At 41.8% G+C, this 19,674-nt stretch overlaps 2 protein-coding genes across 2 annotated transcripts in view; one reads left to right on the top strand and one right to left on the bottom strand.

The window, feature by feature from the left end:
• The window catches only part of LOC144115469 (protein argonaute-2-like), a 103,752-nt gene that overhangs the window by 70,410 nt on the left and 13,668 nt on the right, over positions 1-19,674 (bottom strand). The gene's annotated exons all lie outside the window — the stretch shown is intronic.
• Positions 193-16,701, top strand: LOC144116462 (uncharacterized). Its single transcript, XM_077651191.1, has 5 exons — positions 193-394; positions 4,431-4,560; positions 10,111-10,174; positions 10,766-10,934; positions 16,584-16,701. Exons 2-5 carry the CDS (start codon positions 4,459-4,461, stop codon positions 16,699-16,701), a joined length of 453 nt encoding a protein of 150 aa, XP_077507317.1. The 5' UTR covers positions 193-394; positions 4,431-4,458.

The following is a 19,674-nucleotide window of genomic DNA, read 5'->3' as shown; positions in this document are numbered from 1 at the left end:
CCCGCACGTCGGCGTAATCGCCAAAGTGTAGTTTCGGTTTCGAAACGGGAACTGCTGCGCAATTCAGAAATGTGCAACTAAAGTGCGAAAGACTTGGTACATTCGTGCTATTATGCTCAGCGCTACACAGAGCGATTGCACGCTTATTATAAGCGTCACGCACTGTCAGGCTGTTCGTAAGCGCAAATAGCGTCTTTTATTCTTCGAAACATGATTGTCTTGCGGAGTGATACCACCCCTGGAGCCGCAGCACACAGCGCGGAGTGCCACAAAACGCGGCTGCTGATGCCACTAATGGCGCGTGAACAGCACGTCGTTTGACGGCGACTGCAGCTGTGTGCCAAACAAGACAGCATTTCTTGGCCGGACAAAGCAAGTGCTGCTCGTTTTCAAGGTATGTATACATTCAGCTTTTATCAGCGCTGCGATTATCAAGACAGCACTGTCAGTTGTCGCGGCGAACAACTCACTGTAGGGATCGGCAGCTGCAACGAGAGGAGAAAAAGAAACCATCCGAACGAGTTAGCGCGTACTGTCGCGTGAAATGCAAAGAAAACATATATGCATGCCCCAAAATGGCCCTCGCATCGGCGTATCAGTAAACCTGGCCAGCTCGAAATACAGCATGATCGAGTATCGTGGCTCGTTACCGTATACATGCGAAGCGCGGGCGCACATGGTTTCGATTCGCCGTATTGAAGTGACAAGGTGATGGGCACATGCTATACATACCGTTATTACATTTTTTTTTTGCGCCTGGGAGGTAATCCGCTCCTTATCCTGTCTTCGACAGATGAGGCAGCTATAGGACAACATGTACGCATTTTTATTTGTCTGCATAATTTCGTGAATCCATATACAAGTGAAACCATGTGACAAGTGAATCTCTTAGAATTGAACATGTCATTAAGTGTCTGCAATAGCTGAATCGAATTCATTATTTCAGTAATTAATTAATGTATTAATTAAGTGAAGGGCAATACTCGTCTCCAAGCAAATTGAAACAATTAAATTGAAATATTCTGCCGAATTCACTGAGCCGATTTTTCATGTTTGAGCATTATTTTTATTGTTCTTGATACTAATTATACATTGTTTTGCCATTGTGGTGTTGTTGGTTGCTGCTGTTGCGCCTGTTTCTAAACATATTGAACCAATTATGATACTGCGGCTTGCATTGTTTTGTTTCTCACCCTAATATCTTTTGTACAAGACATATTTTTTATAGCAATGTGTAATGTGTATTTCCTTTGCCCCGTAAACCTGTATAATGATGTTGCAATATTTTAATATATACGTGCATTTATTTTTCCTGGAAAAACCTGCAGTTCAGCATTGTTCTTATGTATCACTTTGCAACCGCTCACTCCCCTCTCTTACTGCCTCTGCATGGGCCATGAGAGAACTTGAGTAAATTATAATAGCTAATGCAGATTTGAACTGAATAGGTTAATTTGGTTGTATTTCATTAATTAAAATGAATGATAAGGGTTGCCATTTTTGTAATACTGGTATATTTCCACTTCTGAATTTCCAAGTGTTCAATTGTTTTGTGTTTGGCACAATAAATGTTCAAGTTCTGACGCGGCTTCTACCACCGTTCTCGCCAGCACCAGAAAAATTTAATGAGCATAACATTTGAATTTTGTGTATTGGACCAAAGTTGTCATTTTAGTAGGTCTGCTATACATGTTCAAAGCAAGTGGTCATCAGTTTATTTTAGCATCTAGCGAAACCACCCAAACATACCCCCTTTATATGCCCTGAGGCAGTAACATTGTTTAAAAAAAAAGATGTGTGCATGTAATATAGCTCATCTAAATTTTATGCAGCTGACTACATGGGTCATTTCATGCCAAACGCACCAATGTTTGCTCATAACCCTCTTTGATTTTGGTCCAAAAATTTGTCTTTTTATTGAACTCACAAAAGAAATTTCTCTTAATATCGAATGAGAAAAAATTTTTCTCATCATCTGACAGCCCTTTGAATTTTCCAGACTAGTGCAAAAGTAGGTCTCCGTACAAAATTCATGATAAAATGTTTATTTTCTTTTTGGCCTCCAAAGTTTTTTTGGACAACTTATATGAGTTGTATTTTTTATCATGTGTCAAGACAATGCCTGCACAAGGTTTTTGTTTTTTGTAGTTTGTTTTTTAGCTCAAAATGCTTCATTTCGGAACTTTTTTTAAAAAGTCCACACGACATTTATGAGCTATATAAAACTTTTCATTGCCTCGCCAAAACATGTACTACATGGATAAATTGTTTACACTAAAATTAAACTGAATAACTTTCAGGAAAAAAGTTCCAAAGTTGCGAAAAAGTGCATTGTGCTGTGTATCCAGACAAAAATATGCTGTAGTGCTCAATGCAACGGTGCAAAATCAATTCCTCAATCAATCATCGATGCAAAGTGCTGAAAACACACAGTGAACAGGTGGTCTGTGAGATTATTGGGGCAGCTAGGATTATTCAGACTACGAGAACAATGCGTCAGCACACCGTCCCTACTGCTAACAAAAAAAGAACTTGAGCTGTCAAACGTGCACTGATTTTCACGACTGTGCAGGAGTGCGTGTGCCACACAGTGTGCAAGCCACGTGTCCTTGGAACATGTGGCGACTTTATGGAAGGGTATATGAAGTTCTGTATTTCTCAAAACAAACATTGCAAGTCAGCGCTTGTTGTGTCACCTTCTCATCTCGTGCACCCGTCTGTGTTCTGCACTGTTACTTGGGAGATGCTTTGGTGTGCTGTTTTTATAAAAGCCATGCTCTGCGAGGTGCGAGGACGGAATCTGGTGGCTCGAGGGGGCATCCACAAATGCGAATATGATCGCCTCGGGCGACCAGAGTCTTACCTTACGAAGGCCACATCACGACACCTTATCAGCTTCTCACATGAGCAGATGCTGCACAAAGGAGACCCTCTGGGTTCCGGAAAGTGCAGTTCAGAAAAAAAAAGTCCAACTTGATCACAAGTTTGGAATGGCTGGCTGTTCTGGTTAAAGGTATATGTGCATTGCACTGTTTTAAACATGCATCTCTCAGTACTGTTCTTGTTTAACTCTTATCATTCTCAGAAACAGAGGGCATAGTGTACTTGATCCCCTTGAATTGTGGCTATGTTTACAATGGTAAAACTGGCAGGTGTGCCAATGAGAGGTTAAAAAAGCGCCATTATGATGTGAACAAAGCTGTGAGGGAGAATTTGATGATTCACTGTCGTGATTACGATCATTTGCCAGATCCTGAGAGCTGTGTGCTGGAATTCATGCGCTGTATTGTGCTAGACAGACACAGAGAAAAGTTGATGTTTGAGATAACCAAGGCTACGAAAATTTTAAAATAACCACAATCATTGTGGTAGCGCACCTTTTGTGTCACTCACACTCACTAAGAAAGAGTTCGTGTGGTTAAATGCCCCATAATCAATTTTTGTTTTGTTTTCAACGCGTCCAGTGTGAATATGTAAGGCATACCTTGTTCATTGTTTTTTTTTGGGGGGGGGCACAATGTATATATTTGACATGGTTTGCAGTAAACCTTCTTGAAAGACAGCGTTTGTGCCATCGTATTGTTTCGTCGTCCTTGTCTGTGCTATATTGTCATGATTATTTGACCTCCAGCTACCAAATTAAAAATGACATATTTGATGCCACCAACACACTGAAATGGTGATTTCGGGGCAAAATGCGGCAGAACCGCATATCCAATGGCCACCATTTTGCTCTTGTTTGAAAACTGCCGCTCTTCCCTACATTTAAGTATTACTTAGTATGGGGAAGTTCTCAGGAATATCTGCATTCTGCCATTTTCTGCGGCCTCTACAAGGGCCTCTAGAGTGCCTGGCATGCGCATCTCAAATGCAGTTTTTTCCACTTCGTGTTTTTGCCAACTTGATTACCCTTACAGATGTTTTCATTATGCTTTTGTGGTGCAATTTCAATTAAACTTACACTGTCGTGATCAGAAAGAACTGAACCATGGAGCTATGCTATATTTTTGTAGCTCGGTCGAACATATCAAATTTTAATGTCACCTAATTATATTTCGTAATTATGATGCTTTAACAAAATTGAACATTTCTGTATGATGTTGTACCTCAATAACAATACAAATAGCATAGCTTTGCATGGTTGAGGGAAAGTGTCTGAACAACCTGTAATAAATTACGTAATTAGGCTTCAGTTATTTTTCCATAATATGAAAACCGATTTAGATGTTCTGAAACTAATTACATGTTCGAAAATAGAAGGAAGTATTACATATCCACAGCTAATTTCTTTACGTTATATCTTGTAATAAACATTTTCATTTTTAAGATCCACATCTTCCCTTTAGCCTCGAGATCGTTAACCAGCCTGCTAGACCGTATGGATCCTTGCTTTAAAAATTCACATTCTAAAATTTCCTTTTTTGTTCTAGGTATTTCTTGAAGACAGCACAGAAGTTGATGAGGAAAGCTTTAAGTACATGCAAGAAAACTTTGGTGGCAATTTGGGCTGCACATTCATACTTGGCTCCAGTGCTTTCACTTCAGATCGTTTCAATGCAGGTATGATGCTTTCAGTGCATGCAACACTCTGTCGCTATTCATAAGCACATGCACCACCTATCTTCTGGCCAAGGTAAATTTCAAGCCCTGGTACTCAGAGGATTCACAGATGAGGCTGACAACATAACATTTCTCGAGTGTGCATTGAAGTGTGTTGTTACACATTGCTTTGCATTCATTAGGCTGGTATGGCTTGTGATCCCGAAGCTGCACATGGGCTAAGAGAGATGTCTTAGTGCAGGGCTCCGAAATAATTTCAACCATCTGGGATTCTTTAATATACAGGCACTGGCATCGCACAGAATGCGCACCTTTTGCATCAGTAGAGTTATGCGGCTCTATGGGTCTGACCTGACTAATATGCATTCTTATTATACCCTGATGTACACAAACGGCAGGCATGTTAATTATGAAGTAATTTAGATTTGCTATCAGTATATGTGATAACTTGAAGCAAGCATTAGCCTGAGCATCAAGTTTATTCTAGGCTAACGATGGGGTCAAGTGATCAACAGCATCTGTTTAGAGTGGTGGACTGTAGTGGTTTAACTGTATTTACCAAACTATGTGCACAAACAGTTCTGCTTTAATAAATTTTTTCTCATGACTGGTAAATCTTGAAGCAAGCAAACTGCATGCCAAGGATGCATTGTATTGTTGTCTGCATTGTTGTAGCCACTACACCTAGTTATATTGAGTGAGAAGATCCGTGAGTTTTGATTAAGAGCCCTGCTACTGCACTATGACACCAGAGCTCCGATGTGATGGTTGTACAGTCATTGACAAAAGTTTGCAGGATGCAGATTGGCCGAAAAAAAAATAGCATTACCTCGCTAGAAAGTCGGCTATTCATTCCAGCAAATGGAGCACGCATATGTCATCATGCGTGTGTACTTTTCATTGCCGTGCTTTGCCTGGCTACACAGGAATACATTTATTGCCACGAATCTGCAACACACAGGCTTTTGTGTATGACTGTACATGTGAACAAGCTGTGTAAGAAAACCAGAAAAATTATAACATAGTGCTATAGTTGCTATACTTTTCTCTGGACCAAGACGTCTCTCAGAGAAAAAATTAAAGGTGAAAAAAGGAAAGGCACTAGAGTTTGGCATACTGTCATCCCAAGCTTGATTGTATCCTTTTCTATTTCGAAGAAAGGAAAGTGCTACAGAAATGAGTGGAAAGCAGGTTGAGTGTAATGAGAAATGCCAGTGTAGTCATAATCTGAAAAGAGAGCTGGAGCAATTTCTGCCAAGCAAAACTTGTACTATCACAATATTATTTTGGTGTGGCTGCTGTTATTAGCTTTTTTCAAATGACTGCACCTGCTTGACATAAGGCCAGAGTAAATTAAGCAAAGGCAGCTACAAAAAGCAAAGCTGCATCCTGCTCATATAATTGACTTCTGCTGCCCCTATGTTGGACACAGCAAACCACATGTCCTTGCTAAAGCAGCTCATTGTAATTATTTAAAGGCGCCCAAAACACACACAAGAGAAGATAATGGGACGGAGTGCCACTCACAACTCTGTGAGTGGTCAAAGGTCAACGAGTTCAAAGGTTTGATTCCTGGCCATTGCAGCCAAATTTAAAAAGGGTAAAATAGAAAACCGCCAGTACACTGTGTGATGCCAGTACACATTAAAGTTCCCTAGGTGGTCAAATCATCTGAAGCTCCCTACCACAACATTTCTCATAAAGCATGGTCAATGACCTAGGCAGGCAAAGTAGAGCAGTGCATCTAAAAATAATATGCAGAAATGTGGTTAAGATTGGAGCTGTAAGGAATGCACCTACTTTGGACAGTTAGTGACTGCAGACCTGGATTATGAGAGTAAAATAACTAGGAGAATAAGAATGGGGTGGAGTGCACTTGGCAGGTACTCTCAGGTGATGAATGGCAGTTTACAAGCATTTCTGAGGGAAGTAACAGCCATATCTGTACTCTCCTATGGGGCAGAAGTGTGGAGGCTAACAAGTTCGGTGAACTTAAATTCAGGGCAATTCAGTAAGCTATGGAAAAGAAACTGATAGCTGTAACATTCGGTGACAGAATGAAACAGGTGGTATTTGCCTACAACTGCTAAATAATTTATAACTGAATTTTTTCTCTAATGTATTTCGGTTTCATTGACCGAACGAAGACTCTGACGTCAAGTGAGAAATCATTTTTGTCATTTCAGGTGTTGGAAGAAGCTGGATTAAATGTCGTAGTGAATTAAATCTACATATCTGCTGATTATGTTAGCTTTTCTAGTTGATCACGTGACCAAAACATCAACTTGATGTCACAGTCATCGTTTGGTCGATGAAGCCGAAACAGCATGGGAGAAGAAATTCAATTATAAATTATTTAGCTGTTGTAGGTTTAGTACCATCTGGTAATCCATGTATTCCATGTCTGATGCATCATTTGAAAAAAGAAAACACGTAATAAAATTAGTTGTCTATAGTCCTTAAAGGGTAGTGTTACAAGGGCTAGCATAACAGGAGACGAAGTCAGGAAGGCAGATGAAATTAGAAAGTTTTGAGGGTTAAAGTGGCCGCAGATGGCACAAGACAGGGTTAATTGGAGGGATATGGAAGAGGTTTTTGTCCTGCAGTGGACATAGACTGATGGTGATGATGATGATACATCACGCTGGACTATCCGACTTGATCAAAAATATGGGGCAGAGGTTTAAATGATTCTAAATGCTGTGCAATAAATTCCATCTTGCAATTTGTTCGGCTGCTGTAGGTACTGGTATTGTTGCCACTCAACTCCTTTGCCAAGTCTGATTTCATTTGAATTTACAGAGGAGCCTTTAACGTCGTCCCCCCAGCCATCACTGGAAGCTTTTCAGTCATTGACGATTCCATAGAACTCCCTGTCTCATGAAACTCTAACAGCCCTGAGTGCACCAAATCCACTTGACCGAAGTCAATATCAAGAAGTAGTAAGACTAATAGCAACAGCAATGTGCAAAGCGGCCTCAAGGCCAACTGCAAAGCAAATCCGGTCAGTGGCCAATCGTGTCGGCCAGAAATATTCGTCAGCACTCTGTGACGCACTGTCCACCTCTTCAGGGGGTAAAACGTTTCATGGACTTGCTTACAAAATTAAGTGCCGAATTGAAAACGCAAGGCGCGGATGTAAGCGCCTTTCTGAGGAATTGTGCGGAGGGCCTCTGAAGAGGGCAACAGCAAGGACAACTTATGGCTGCACAGAATGGCAGCCACCAGTCACTGCCATAGACTTCAATGATTGTGAGGAAGCAAAAAAAAATGCTTCTTGCTAAAAGCTCTAGAGGAGCAAAACATTCCTCTGCAAGAAGAACTCTTGATGCGTGCTTATGCAGCAATTCGAGCGACCATCAACACTAAGGGCAAGCGAGCTTGTGATGTACAGAAAGAGTGGCCCTTGCTGTTCACGCAACGGCACTTCCTGGCCCATATTAGAAGGCATGTATGCAACTGTATTTGCAAGCTGCATGTCAGTAAATTGAAGTGTTGTTTGAGGTTTCAGGAAAAGTAACTGTTGCTGAGTGTGTGTTAAAGTAATGCTGGATGCCGAATGTGCAGGGTAAGCCACGTATTGGATTAGGGCACTTCTACTACCAGATGCAATGTCAAAGAATAACTTCCAACAATTAGTGCAACAACTGTTTAACTAATAAGGAATCCATAAATTACAGGCTGTGAGCATTCATTATCATGTCTGAAAAGTGAACAAAATTAAAAAATTGGGTTAAAATTTTACTTAATTTGAAACTCGGTGCAACAGTAGTTAATATAGTCGGGAGTAGACTGCACCTATGGGTAACGGAGTGGATTCCAAGAGAAGACAAGCATAGCAGGGGGCGCAGAAAGTTAGGTGGGCGGATGAGAAGTTTGCCGGGTACGGTGGTCACAGTTGACAAAGGACAAGGTTAAATGTAGAGACATGGGAGAGGCCTTTGCCCTGCAGTGGGTGTAGTCAGGCTGATGATGATGATGACTGCACCTGGTGCAGTTGCCTTTGTAAGTCTGTCGTGCTGCCTTCTGAGAGCCTTACCTTGCAGTACAAGATCAACAATTTTTGCAGTCCATTTATTCTTGTTGTTGATAGTATGTCGCAGTAGGCATGAGGTATTAGTGTGGTCATGCATATAAGTGTATACCAGATATTTCAGGGAAGCCCGCATGTTAACTAGTTAGGTGCATAACTAAGTTCTGATAAAACTGTCACAGTTAGCACCTGGTTGCAATTAGAGATTTCTAGCTGGTCATTACTGAGAGCCATGTCAATTTTTAGAATTTTGAAACACGATTACCTTTGGCGCTGTGACATGGAAAGTTTGGCTATTTCGAATGTATAGTTACGTGCACAAGAGGGATTGGTTTGTCTGCATGCATTTCAAAAGTGCTTGTATCTTGGCATGATCTAGCTAAAATTTTCTGGGCCACAGCATCTAGAGTAATCGTGTTTTCGAAATTCAAACACTGATATGGCTCTTACTAATGACCGGCTACAATTTTTAATTACTGCCAGTTGCCTGACTGCGATAGTTATGAATTTAATTATCAGAAATTATTTAACCAACTTACTAGCAGACTTTATTCACCTGTTTGCATTTCCCGCTTACACTGGTATTATTCTGCCGCAGAAAGTCTTCATAACTCAAAAAGCCGATTTTTAAAAATTAGTGGCAGGCTTCCCTGAAACACATTGCATATGACCATCAATTTCGCACCAAGATGGCAGGGCCAAAAAATGAAGGGGTAATGCATGACACAAAGAAGAGAGGGCATACCCTGTAGATGTTGATAAATTGGTCAGCACTGGATCGTTAGGTTGAAAAGGGTGAATGTATTGTGCAAGCACACAAATTACCTTTCACTCACTGTTATGGTTGTTTTCAGCAATGTCAAGAAGGCTTTACAGCTAAACATCATTTTTTTTAGGCTAACGGACACGCAGCTAGAAGGATTATTTGTCAATCAAGAAATTGCAGACCTCGAGGTCTTGTATGCATTCCTGCGGCACAGCCTGAAGGGAGACGAGGCACTTCAATGGCTCCTTATGACAGACAGGGCAGGACATGGGCCGTCCAAAAGCTCTGCTCAGTGGGGTGTTCCCATTGCTGTGCATTTTCTTCAAGGAAAAGACAGAGTTCCTATTTAGTGTTTTTTAGGTGAGATTATTGCGGGGATGGATATTTGGTAGCCTCTCAGCATTAACATAATTTCTGCTTTATGACCGTAGATGAAACTTTCACATATCTCTGTAAAATTCTAGAGCACTTGCTCCATCATTTGAGTTCACAGAAATTGTAGCCAGTGGCAACGAAAAATTAACAATTAACATGCGTCATTGTTCCAGTAGAATTTTATGGGCACCACCTCAAAGTTTACCGAAGTGCAAAAAGCTGTGAACTTTCCTTTTTGTAGTCCTGCTGCTGCAATTAGCCAGGTGTTCATTATTCCTGTGATTCTTCAGCACACTTGTTACCTGTGTGCCCTTGTGTTGAACATGCAGTTTCCTTATATTCATCTGCTTATGATAATGGCTTCTTACCTCCACAGACGTCACCCTGTGTTTCTGAACTGATTAGTGACCTGCCTCCTACACCAATGGTGGTTGTACTTGGTAAGATTTTAATAATTTTCTGAATGCTTTGAGCAGAGTATAACCTTCTAAAAAGCATGGAAGTATGAAACCTCATTGATCACAAAGAATTAGAGCGTGGTAACGAAGGAGGTTGTTGTGAATTACCCTGTATGTCAGACTCAATGCAGCTTCAAGAATTCGATGAGGCATGCCAAGCAAGCTAAATTAACCATCCGCATGCCACAGTCTTCTCTTTGAGATTGTACCTGGCAGCATAACCCGCTGCTAGAACCTTGTTAGTGTAGCTATAAAATTCAGGTTTGTGGCCTATAATATTAACTTGAGAATATCGCATGCATTGCCATTCATCCATCTGCTCTTGTCCGTTGCTTTATAAATACCTTCAGTGTCTAGCATTTGCATCTACATAGAGGTGCCGTCATATTTTTTTTGTGAGCTGTGCTGACATGACCAGCTATGTGAGAAAGATTTGTATGCCTCATGTTCATATTATCATGCTAAAAATTATTCTTCTGAGCTGTAGCATTAAAAAAAACGAATTGCTCCACAATTGCTAATATTTAATCCGAACTCAGTTTTTGATGCAGTCGTTGATAATTTTCTTTTCAGGCACAAGCATCTTTGACTGTGATTGTACGTGCATTGTGACACTCGACGGAGCAAAGTGCTTTGAAGGACTGAGCTTTCTGGCCGCCGTGGAGACCCTGTATGCTGCGTACTTTTGTCTCAACATGAAATACAATCAAGAAGTACAAGCCACATTGGAATTCATTCAGAGGTAACCACATAAATTTTTCTCTTGTGTATAGACAAGTTTTTATCATATCTATCTCTTTATGACTGTTGCAGTATATACTCAGTAAGACGTGAGGAAAAAAATAGCATGTAAACTGCATATGCCTGGCATCCCTCCTGCAGCATCTCGACATTGTTCCGATTCACTGTGCACGTGCATTTTGTGCATAGTTTGACAACCTTAATAACACGAACTGATGGGCGAGTTGGTCTAACACTATGGTGAAACAGTGCAGTGGCACACGGACAAAAAAAGAAAGTAACTACTAATCTTCACTAGGTGGCTGGATGGCACATTCTCTCATATGAGCTGAGCATACGTGAAGCCACTGGAAGTTGGATGGCTTGTGTCAGAAGACGGAAGGCTGCTGTGCTTTTCAGTGAATGCAACCACAGCTTTCATCCTTTCGTACATAGTTTTTATGCCACTCTCTGGTGGCAACTGCTGTTGTATCACAGAAATAAGAAATATGAACACGAGAAATATGAGCATCGCTTGTCATACCTTCCAGTTTCAGGGAAATCCAGGAAAATATCCATGCAAATGCTGCGGTAAAGAGGTGCTTGCATAGCACTCTGCGTTCTTTTCTTCAGAGTGCAATGGAGTACTAGTAGAATGACAATGAGGCTAAGGTCATCTTATAACTGAATTTTCGCATAGCAGAGAATAGGCGAACCATGACAGAAACCAGGGCACCCGTCCTTTGAACAGCCGCTCGATTTTAAATACTTCAAATATACAGCGCTAGAAGTTGCAAACAGCCGATGTCTCCTGACATCGATGGTGGATGAAGATGTTCATTGCTTTAAGCGTTCATTAAACTACCGGACATGCCTATAGCACAGCCAAGTTTATCTAGCGGCACCTACCTGAAGCACGCAAAATAGTTTTTGGGCTAGTCATGAGCTAAAGGAACGACTTGTGAGAACGATGAATATTTACGGCAGCATGTGCCATTTTAGATATGTGCAGCGCGAGAGAAATGGCCAACAGGAGAGAGTGGTAGAGGACATGCGCTGCTTTAAGCCAACTGCACCAAGCCCCATGAATAAAAGCCCATTCAGGCATAGTACTTTATCTGCTACAATACAAAGCAGTACTTGATACCCTCTTGTACCAGGACACCACTGACGTCACATTGGGTAGTAGGTACATCCTCTGTCGGCTTCGCTCAAAAGAATACAACTTGGCAAAGTGGTTGGCTAGCTGCGGAAGTTTTCCACTTACTACATGACAATAAAAATCAGCGTTTGCAACCTGGTAACTGCAACATAATAAGCGGTATCACGCAAATTAGAACTTGAATACTAAGCAAAACTTCATGCTGGGCTTCGTGGTGCATATTATTAGACGGGTATTTTGTAGTGCAACAGGACAACACAGAGCCTAGGAGACAAGGCTCTAGATTGCCTGTAGCGCTGTCATGTCGTCGGCTCTCCTACTTGTTGTTCCGTTGCACTCTGAAGGCCCCTTCTTCCTGAAATGTCTTTCTCAAAAACTTTTCTAGTCTTCTTGCATAGTTGATTGTGCAACAACCACGCATTGTTGTGAAAAAAAGACAAAAGTGACGGAAAGACGAAATGTGTAATGAATGATGCGAAACGGAACCCCTCAGAACTTTGCTGATGTCCCATTCAGTGTACTGTGAAAGGCTGGCTTCTGGCACAAGCCCATTCACTTACAGTGACTTCATGCTCAGGCATCTTTTGCATCATTCAGCCCCTTAGTGGAGACCAGTGGATGTAACGCACTGATTTGCTAATGTACAGGAGTGCTACGCCCTTTCTTTGCTTTGTTTGCATGCCATTGCAATGTTTCACCATTGTGTTAAGACGACCTGCCAGGCAATGTGGTTTAATTACAGAATAATGTCAAGTTGGCTGCACCTTATTCGGAGTCTTTTCTGTAGCCCTACATCAACTTTTTGCAAAGAAAATGTGTGCAGGATTTTCATTTCGCATTTTCCAAGCTGTCATTTGCTGTGCTTGAGGTCACAATAAAATTTAAGAACGCGTTGCTTTCCATTTATGTTGAAAGAGTAATGTGGTGCATTGGAAATAACGTTCCATATTGCAATTTAATAACGTAAGTCGAAGTGCTACATCTAAGATGAAATTTCAGGCTCGTATCATCTACTTGAGACGTATATTCTGCTGGTGTGAATGCTACGGGATAGCCAACTCTTGAAGCTGCATAATAATGTCTAAATGTTCAGTATAATATTGAAGTGCGTACTTTTGTAATATGCATCTCTATGTTTAGCTATCAGATTACATGATTTTTGCTACCATTTTCAGGATGAAATGCATAAAGACAATGGACTGGTAAAACAAACTGAAGTTTATGTAGGAAGGTGTAATGGGCAAATGCCTTGACTTCGGTACTAAAAATCTATACCCTCTATAGGTGTCTTGTTTGCGATGAATGCTTCTTCTATTAACTAAAAGAATAAGGAAACAGCCACTCACCTAACTGCACTTGAGCACCCTGCTTATGATTAACGTCATCGTTAGCTAGATTTTCAAGCTCATCACAAGTGTTCGGAGGTACATTTCGCTGTCAGTCTGGATGCTTAACTGTCTGTAATCATCCTCAAGATGTCTTTTCTGTTCTTTGAAACAAGTATAACAGGACTTTCGTAAATGAAAGAAATGCTTCACAGTTGTGATTTTTTCTGTAAGAATCAAACATCTGTCATTTCCTTATGTTGGTGCCTCATGTTCAAGGAACATGGCAAAGAAAGGAAAAGTAAATGTGTGGGAATGTGTGCCCCAGCATAGGTATCACAGGCTTATTCCAATAATTAAAGTGACAAAAAAATACCAAAGGTACCAAAGGCCAATAATATACCAAATAAAAAAATATACCAAAAGCCAAAAAAAAGCCGAAGGTAAAAAACCCTGTCCACTGTGTTTTTGTATGCTAATTGAAAATATGCCATTCAATTTCATTATGTTATGCAATACGTAAGATTTTGGAGAGAAATTGTAAGAAATTTTGCTGGAGGAATTTTGTTAAAAGGCATGCCATTCATTTGTAGTGATGTCAGGGAATGCAATAAGGGTAAAATTATCATCTTGCTTATCATAGAAATTAAGTTGTTGGTGTTTGAAGTTGCCACTTCACAAACGGGAAGGCAAGCGTGTACATATTCTTGTTTTTAAAATGGCAACACAAGAACCTTATAACTCAAGTTTTATGATAGGCAGGATGATTTTACCTTTTGTTGATGTCAAGACAAAAATAATAGCATGCGTTTCAGCAAGTTTTCTGCAGCAAAATTTCTTAGTTTCTCTCCAAAATCTTACTTAACATATAAGTGCACAAGCACTAGATGTCTATAAAATTCAGTTGCATATTTGGAATCACCGCGTAGAAACACGTTCCATGGAATTTTCATAGTTGTGACTATGATTGGAAATTTTTTTTCTAAGACCAGCTTCCCTGCTTACATGGGTTGCATGTGACATCACAGATGCCATGATTGAGTCCAAGGCGTAGCTTCTGCAGTGCAGGTCAGAGCAGGCGGTAACACGTGGATTTAAAAATGCTCAGGTTTCCGCAGTGACTGTTTTCAAACATGGAGCTGCTATGACGGTGCAACACATGTACAGTGATTTATAACTAGGAATCAGTGATTATACTGCAGTTCACTCCTCACATGTCGAGGCTATTGTTCGGTTCATGAAGTATAAATAGCATCAAGAAAAAATATGATTATAAATAATTTAGCTGCAATAGGGAAATACTACAAGGTAATTCATATATACTAATGCCTAATACATGATTTGAAAAAAGAAAACATGCAAGCAATATTTTGGTATCTGCTGTTCTTGAATTCATGTTGGGCATGGCTTATGTAAGCCTGCAGTTTAGCAAGGCAGCTAGGAAAGAATATTTATTTTCATATTCTTACTGCCCTTGAGCCGGCCCTCCTCGAGAGATGAGTTGTAATTTAATGTGCTGTAGTTGCAAAGTAAGTCTTGGGAAAGGTGCTTGTTTTTTTCTATTCTCCACACCCAGCAAGAGTTGTGCTAAAAGACGGCATGCACACACGTGCGCTCAACCTGTCTGCTTATTGTGTATCGTGCTTTAGGGCAGTTCTTCATGGCCTTCCTGAAATCTTGAAGGCTAGCATTTATGTGACTATGGCTCAGTTAATAACTTTCTTAAGCTACATTAATCATTTGGCTCAGTATTAAAATCAGAGCTCAACTGCATTGGCTAGTCATGTGTAAGATCCCTAGTTTTTGAAAAAAAACCCGCTGATTTTAGCATTTCTGTGCAATGGTGGGCTAGCAGCCACATTATCTTTTTTGGACGATATTGTGTCTTCAGTAATCAGTACGATGACGTAACTATACGAATGCTATTGTTTGTCACGTGACTTATCATGAAGGGTACAACCTGGCAATGACAAAAGTTCAGCTGATGTTTTGATATATTTGCTACCGTTCTGCTCATGCAAACTAGTACAAGTTTGCATGAGCTTGGGACAAGCTATAGTATTTCTGAAGCCACGACAAATCATCACTGATAAAAAGTCACTCTGAGCATTGCTGGACACTTGTAAATCAATATTGATGTCTCCAACAATAGCCTTGCCATCAGTTTGGGATAATTCCATTAAAATTGTCTAAATATTCAATGAAACAGGGTATTTTCCCTGCTGGTGGTCTGTAGACAAGTACCACAACTGCATCATTACATCTTAAAGTGATTATTTCATAAACGCTTTTAAGTGTAGAAAATTCCTGTAGCACTGGCAGCAATGCTCTCACTCACATTCTTGTATGAGGTTTACAGCACGGGCACCTGCCAAAAGCAGTACTACCATATATGCACAAATGCAGCACGAGTTTATTCTTAAAATCATATGCTTCAGAAATCACTTCACGTTATATTGGATCCAAGGTATGAATACAGAGCAATTTTTTTTCTAACTTTTTTACACCCATAGCGAGCTCACCCAACAGACTATTGAGCTGCGAGAGTAAGCCAACTTTTTGGTGGCCAGGAACGTGGAAAGGAAACCGTGCAGACTACTGAGAAAGAATAGAAGGCACTGAAAGAGCCTTGAGTAGTAGGGAAGGAAAAAAATTGCTAACAAGCACAGAACTGTGCCGCATGGACCATGAAGCAGTGACAAAAGGAAGCGATGGCATGCGAGCCGCTGCTGTAAGGCCGCGGAGAATATTGCAGATTCTTCATATGGAATTCACAGAATTCAAAACTTTTTCTTAAAATTAGAAGCTTAGGCATGAGGCAGCAACAGCACTGTACTGCTGTGCAGCAACAGCACGCACAAGGCATATCTCTGGCACCAGAAATTTGCTGTGTAAAGCATGCTAAATCAGAATGCAGTGAGTAACTGCAGTATTGCTATTGCTGTTGCCTGCCTAATGCTGGAGGCATTTGCTTTCTTGGCATCACAGCATCTCTTCCTCCATGTTTTGTGATGCGTGGTTTTTCTTGAAAAGCTAGTATAACCATGTAAATGATGTTAACATGAACCCTTATTTCCACAGAAGTGGCGCGAAGAGCAAAGGCAGATCTACATTTAGACGCCCTATAATTCTGCACGTCTTAATTCGGATGATCTAGCTTCTTAATATGTCTTATTCTTTTCAGGCAACTAGTGGGCATGAACCCAGAGGAAGGGAGCCGGCAGTTGAACCGGAGGATCACCTCAGTCCACCCAAAAGTGCACAGTGCCCTTCAGCAGCTTGACAAATTAAAAAAAAAGTGACAAGATTGCATGTCTCGGATTTAGTGTGTTTGTGAACTTTGAACTTTCATTTCAGATTTATTGCGTAGCTCAGATTACGAACTCTGATATCGGAAGTTAGATATTGGAAATTAGATTCGATTTTCAAGTACATGCATAATGTATATCATTTGATGTGTAGCTTGTTTTTGCTATTTTTGTACCTTTTTGTGTTCATAATTAAAACTGTTTCAAACTAATTCACTTCTATGCAATTTTATCACTCCCTAGATTGTGTTTGAAGGAGGTGCAAAATACCACACGCAAGCTATTTACTTTCAAAGTGTGTTCATTTTGATACGTAATCTGTGTGCAGAAAAATTTGTTTGCATGCTACAAACATGACACATTTACCATGCATAGCATGCCTCTTACCTGAACGTGGGCCTGGCTCCGATCAGAAAATACAGGAGTGTAATATTGCGTATCATGTGCCATCAAGCATTAAACAGCATGTGCTCAGTCAGCTTTCAAAGATGAACATGGGCTGCTCATAAATGCTACGGGACATGCATATGTTAGCATCTTTGCAGTGGAGAGCATGAGAACAGAACGTGATATGTAGTCATATAACACAGATCCTGTCATGTTAACTTGGTTACAGCACGCATGCTATACATTGTTGTGATGGTTGGTGTTATGTTGACATAATAACAGCACATACACCGTGGCATACAGAACATTTGACATCATAACAGGGTGCGTAGCGTGTGTGTGCTAACCTTGTTGCCGCAAAATGCACCGCACCACTTTACCACGGGGTGTGTGCACAACGGAGTGGTGCAGCACATGTTGCGGCAAAAAGGTTAGCGGCCACATGTCCTGTATTTATGCGGGATTTTTTCTTACAGTGGAGGGTAACTCCGCTTCGAAACCCAACTTGTCCTAGAGGCTATTTGCTGAGAGGGTCTAGTTCGCAAAATACAGAGGCGCATACAGGGGTCACGGCCGTACAAAGTGAAAAAATGGGACGAGTGCTCCTAGCATTCATTTCCAATTTTGTCCAAGTCCGTGGTTTCAGCTCAGAGATCCGCATGACTGAGCCACCAGAAAGCGGCGAATAAAGAACTGTAGCGATTTGTCAACATTTATGGCTTTTACCTATGTCTCTATGTATTTGTTAATGCATCCGTTTAATTCATTTTATTCCCACGTGCTAGCGTGGGTAAGGAGTGTGTTTTACTGCCCACCTGTGAGGCGACAGTCTGAAAAATTGGATTTGGGGGGAAATGGCGCAGTATCTGTCTCACATATCCGCGGAACCCTGAACCGGACCGTAAGAGAAGGGATAAAGCAGGGACTAAGAATGAAGGAAGAAACGGGTGCCGTGGTGGAGGGCTCCTGAATAACTCGGACCATCTGGGGATCTCTAACGTGCACTGACATCGCACAGCATACGGGCGCCAATCTCAGAGTTTATGTCGAGTCGTTGCGGTGGCCATTGCTCCCGAAGGAGGCCCCCGATGCACGGTTCGCCGGTCACAACCGTAGCACTCGCTCGGCAAAGAGGAGCCGCCAAACTTTGACGTCTCCCTTTGTGCGAGGCGAAAAAAAAACTCAAGTCGGCGACGCTAGGCCAGGCTTAGCTCAGCCGGAATATCTGATACGCGTCTCGCTGACAATCTCCCGCGGGCGTTTGATGGTAATGTAAGATAATCGCAGACATCCATGTCCGAGGTTATACATTCCCTAAGGTATCCATGTTGTTGCGATTACAGGACGATACAGGAAAGTTCACGGGCCTGCCGACGGGCTCCAGCTATGCGTAACCAAGCAATGCCGCGTGCAAACAAAGGACAGTTCAGAGGTGTGAGAGGAACTACTGAAAGAAAAATGGTGCGCTCGATCAACTGCGACCATCGGAGCGACGGTGGTTCTGGTGGGGCGCTGTTTGTAGAGTCAGTTGTGTGGCGTTTGCAAGATAGCGACAGCACGCGTCACAGCGCTCATGTAAGAATGGTGCCGAGCGTGTCTTCGTGATTAGGCGTTAGGTGCCTTAGCCAGAGGACGTGGGAACAAAGCCTGACAACGACGGCCCCGTTTCGATGTATACGCGAAATTATTTAAAGAACCCTGTGTGTTCGAAGTTACTGCAGTACCCCCCTATACGATGGCCACGTTTGACTTGAACCTGCGTTTAATGCTGGCTATCAAATTCAGGCAAAGCGCCGAGTAGAATGGCAATGCAGTCGCCACGTTTCGCTTGATGAGCGCGAACGGCAAGTGTAGTTTAAATATTTAGCTTAAACGCTTGTCGGCACCTCGTGTTCGGGAAAGAGGCTATGCTGGGTCGAACACTGCTGCCTACCACAGCAACGCCAGCATCAAGGAAAGGAAGCGCCACGTGACAACGTTTAGCCGCCGCGGTGGCCCAGTGGTTACGGCGCTCGGCTGCTGACCCGACAGACACGGGTTTGATCCCGGCCGCGGCGGTCGAATTTCAATGGAGGCGAAATTCTAGATGCCCGTGTACTGTGCGATCTCAGAGCACGCTAAATAACCCCAGGTGGTCGAAATTTCCGGAGCCCTTCACTACGGTGTCTCTCATTGTCTGAGTTGTTTTGGGACGTTGAACCCCTCAAACCAAACCAAACAATGTTTTCTTCCTTTTTTTGATGTTAGGAACGCTAGATGATAATGGAACTCCGTTACTGCAGCGTTGTGCTGCCGCCACACTCTTCATGAGCGCTTCTGATCGAATGTCGTGTAGTTCGCAAAGCGCTGAGACCTGATGCCGCAGCGCTGGGCTATGAAAAATTGGTTTTGAAAAAAGGAAACGGCGATGTAATTGTCTCGCTTCTCGGTGGAACAATCCGCTTTCAAACCAGCGCCCGTTCGAAAATAGGAGCGCTGGTACCGCTGTAGTGTTCTGCTACAATAAGGTGATGGTTGCAACTTTATTGCCACAAAATGGAAGCCTGGATTAGTTGGGGCTGGTGCGAGGCAGTGTGGCCT

The sequence above is a fragment of the Amblyomma americanum genome, chromosome 1 (assembly GCF_052857255.1).
Source record: "Amblyomma americanum isolate KBUSLIRL-KWMA chromosome 1, ASM5285725v1, whole genome shotgun sequence".
NCBI classification, from domain to species: domain Eukaryota; kingdom Metazoa; phylum Arthropoda; class Arachnida; order Ixodida; family Ixodidae; genus Amblyomma; species Amblyomma americanum.
Note: the sequence above shows the minus strand (reverse complement) of the source record. Positions and strands in the feature narration are given on the sequence as shown.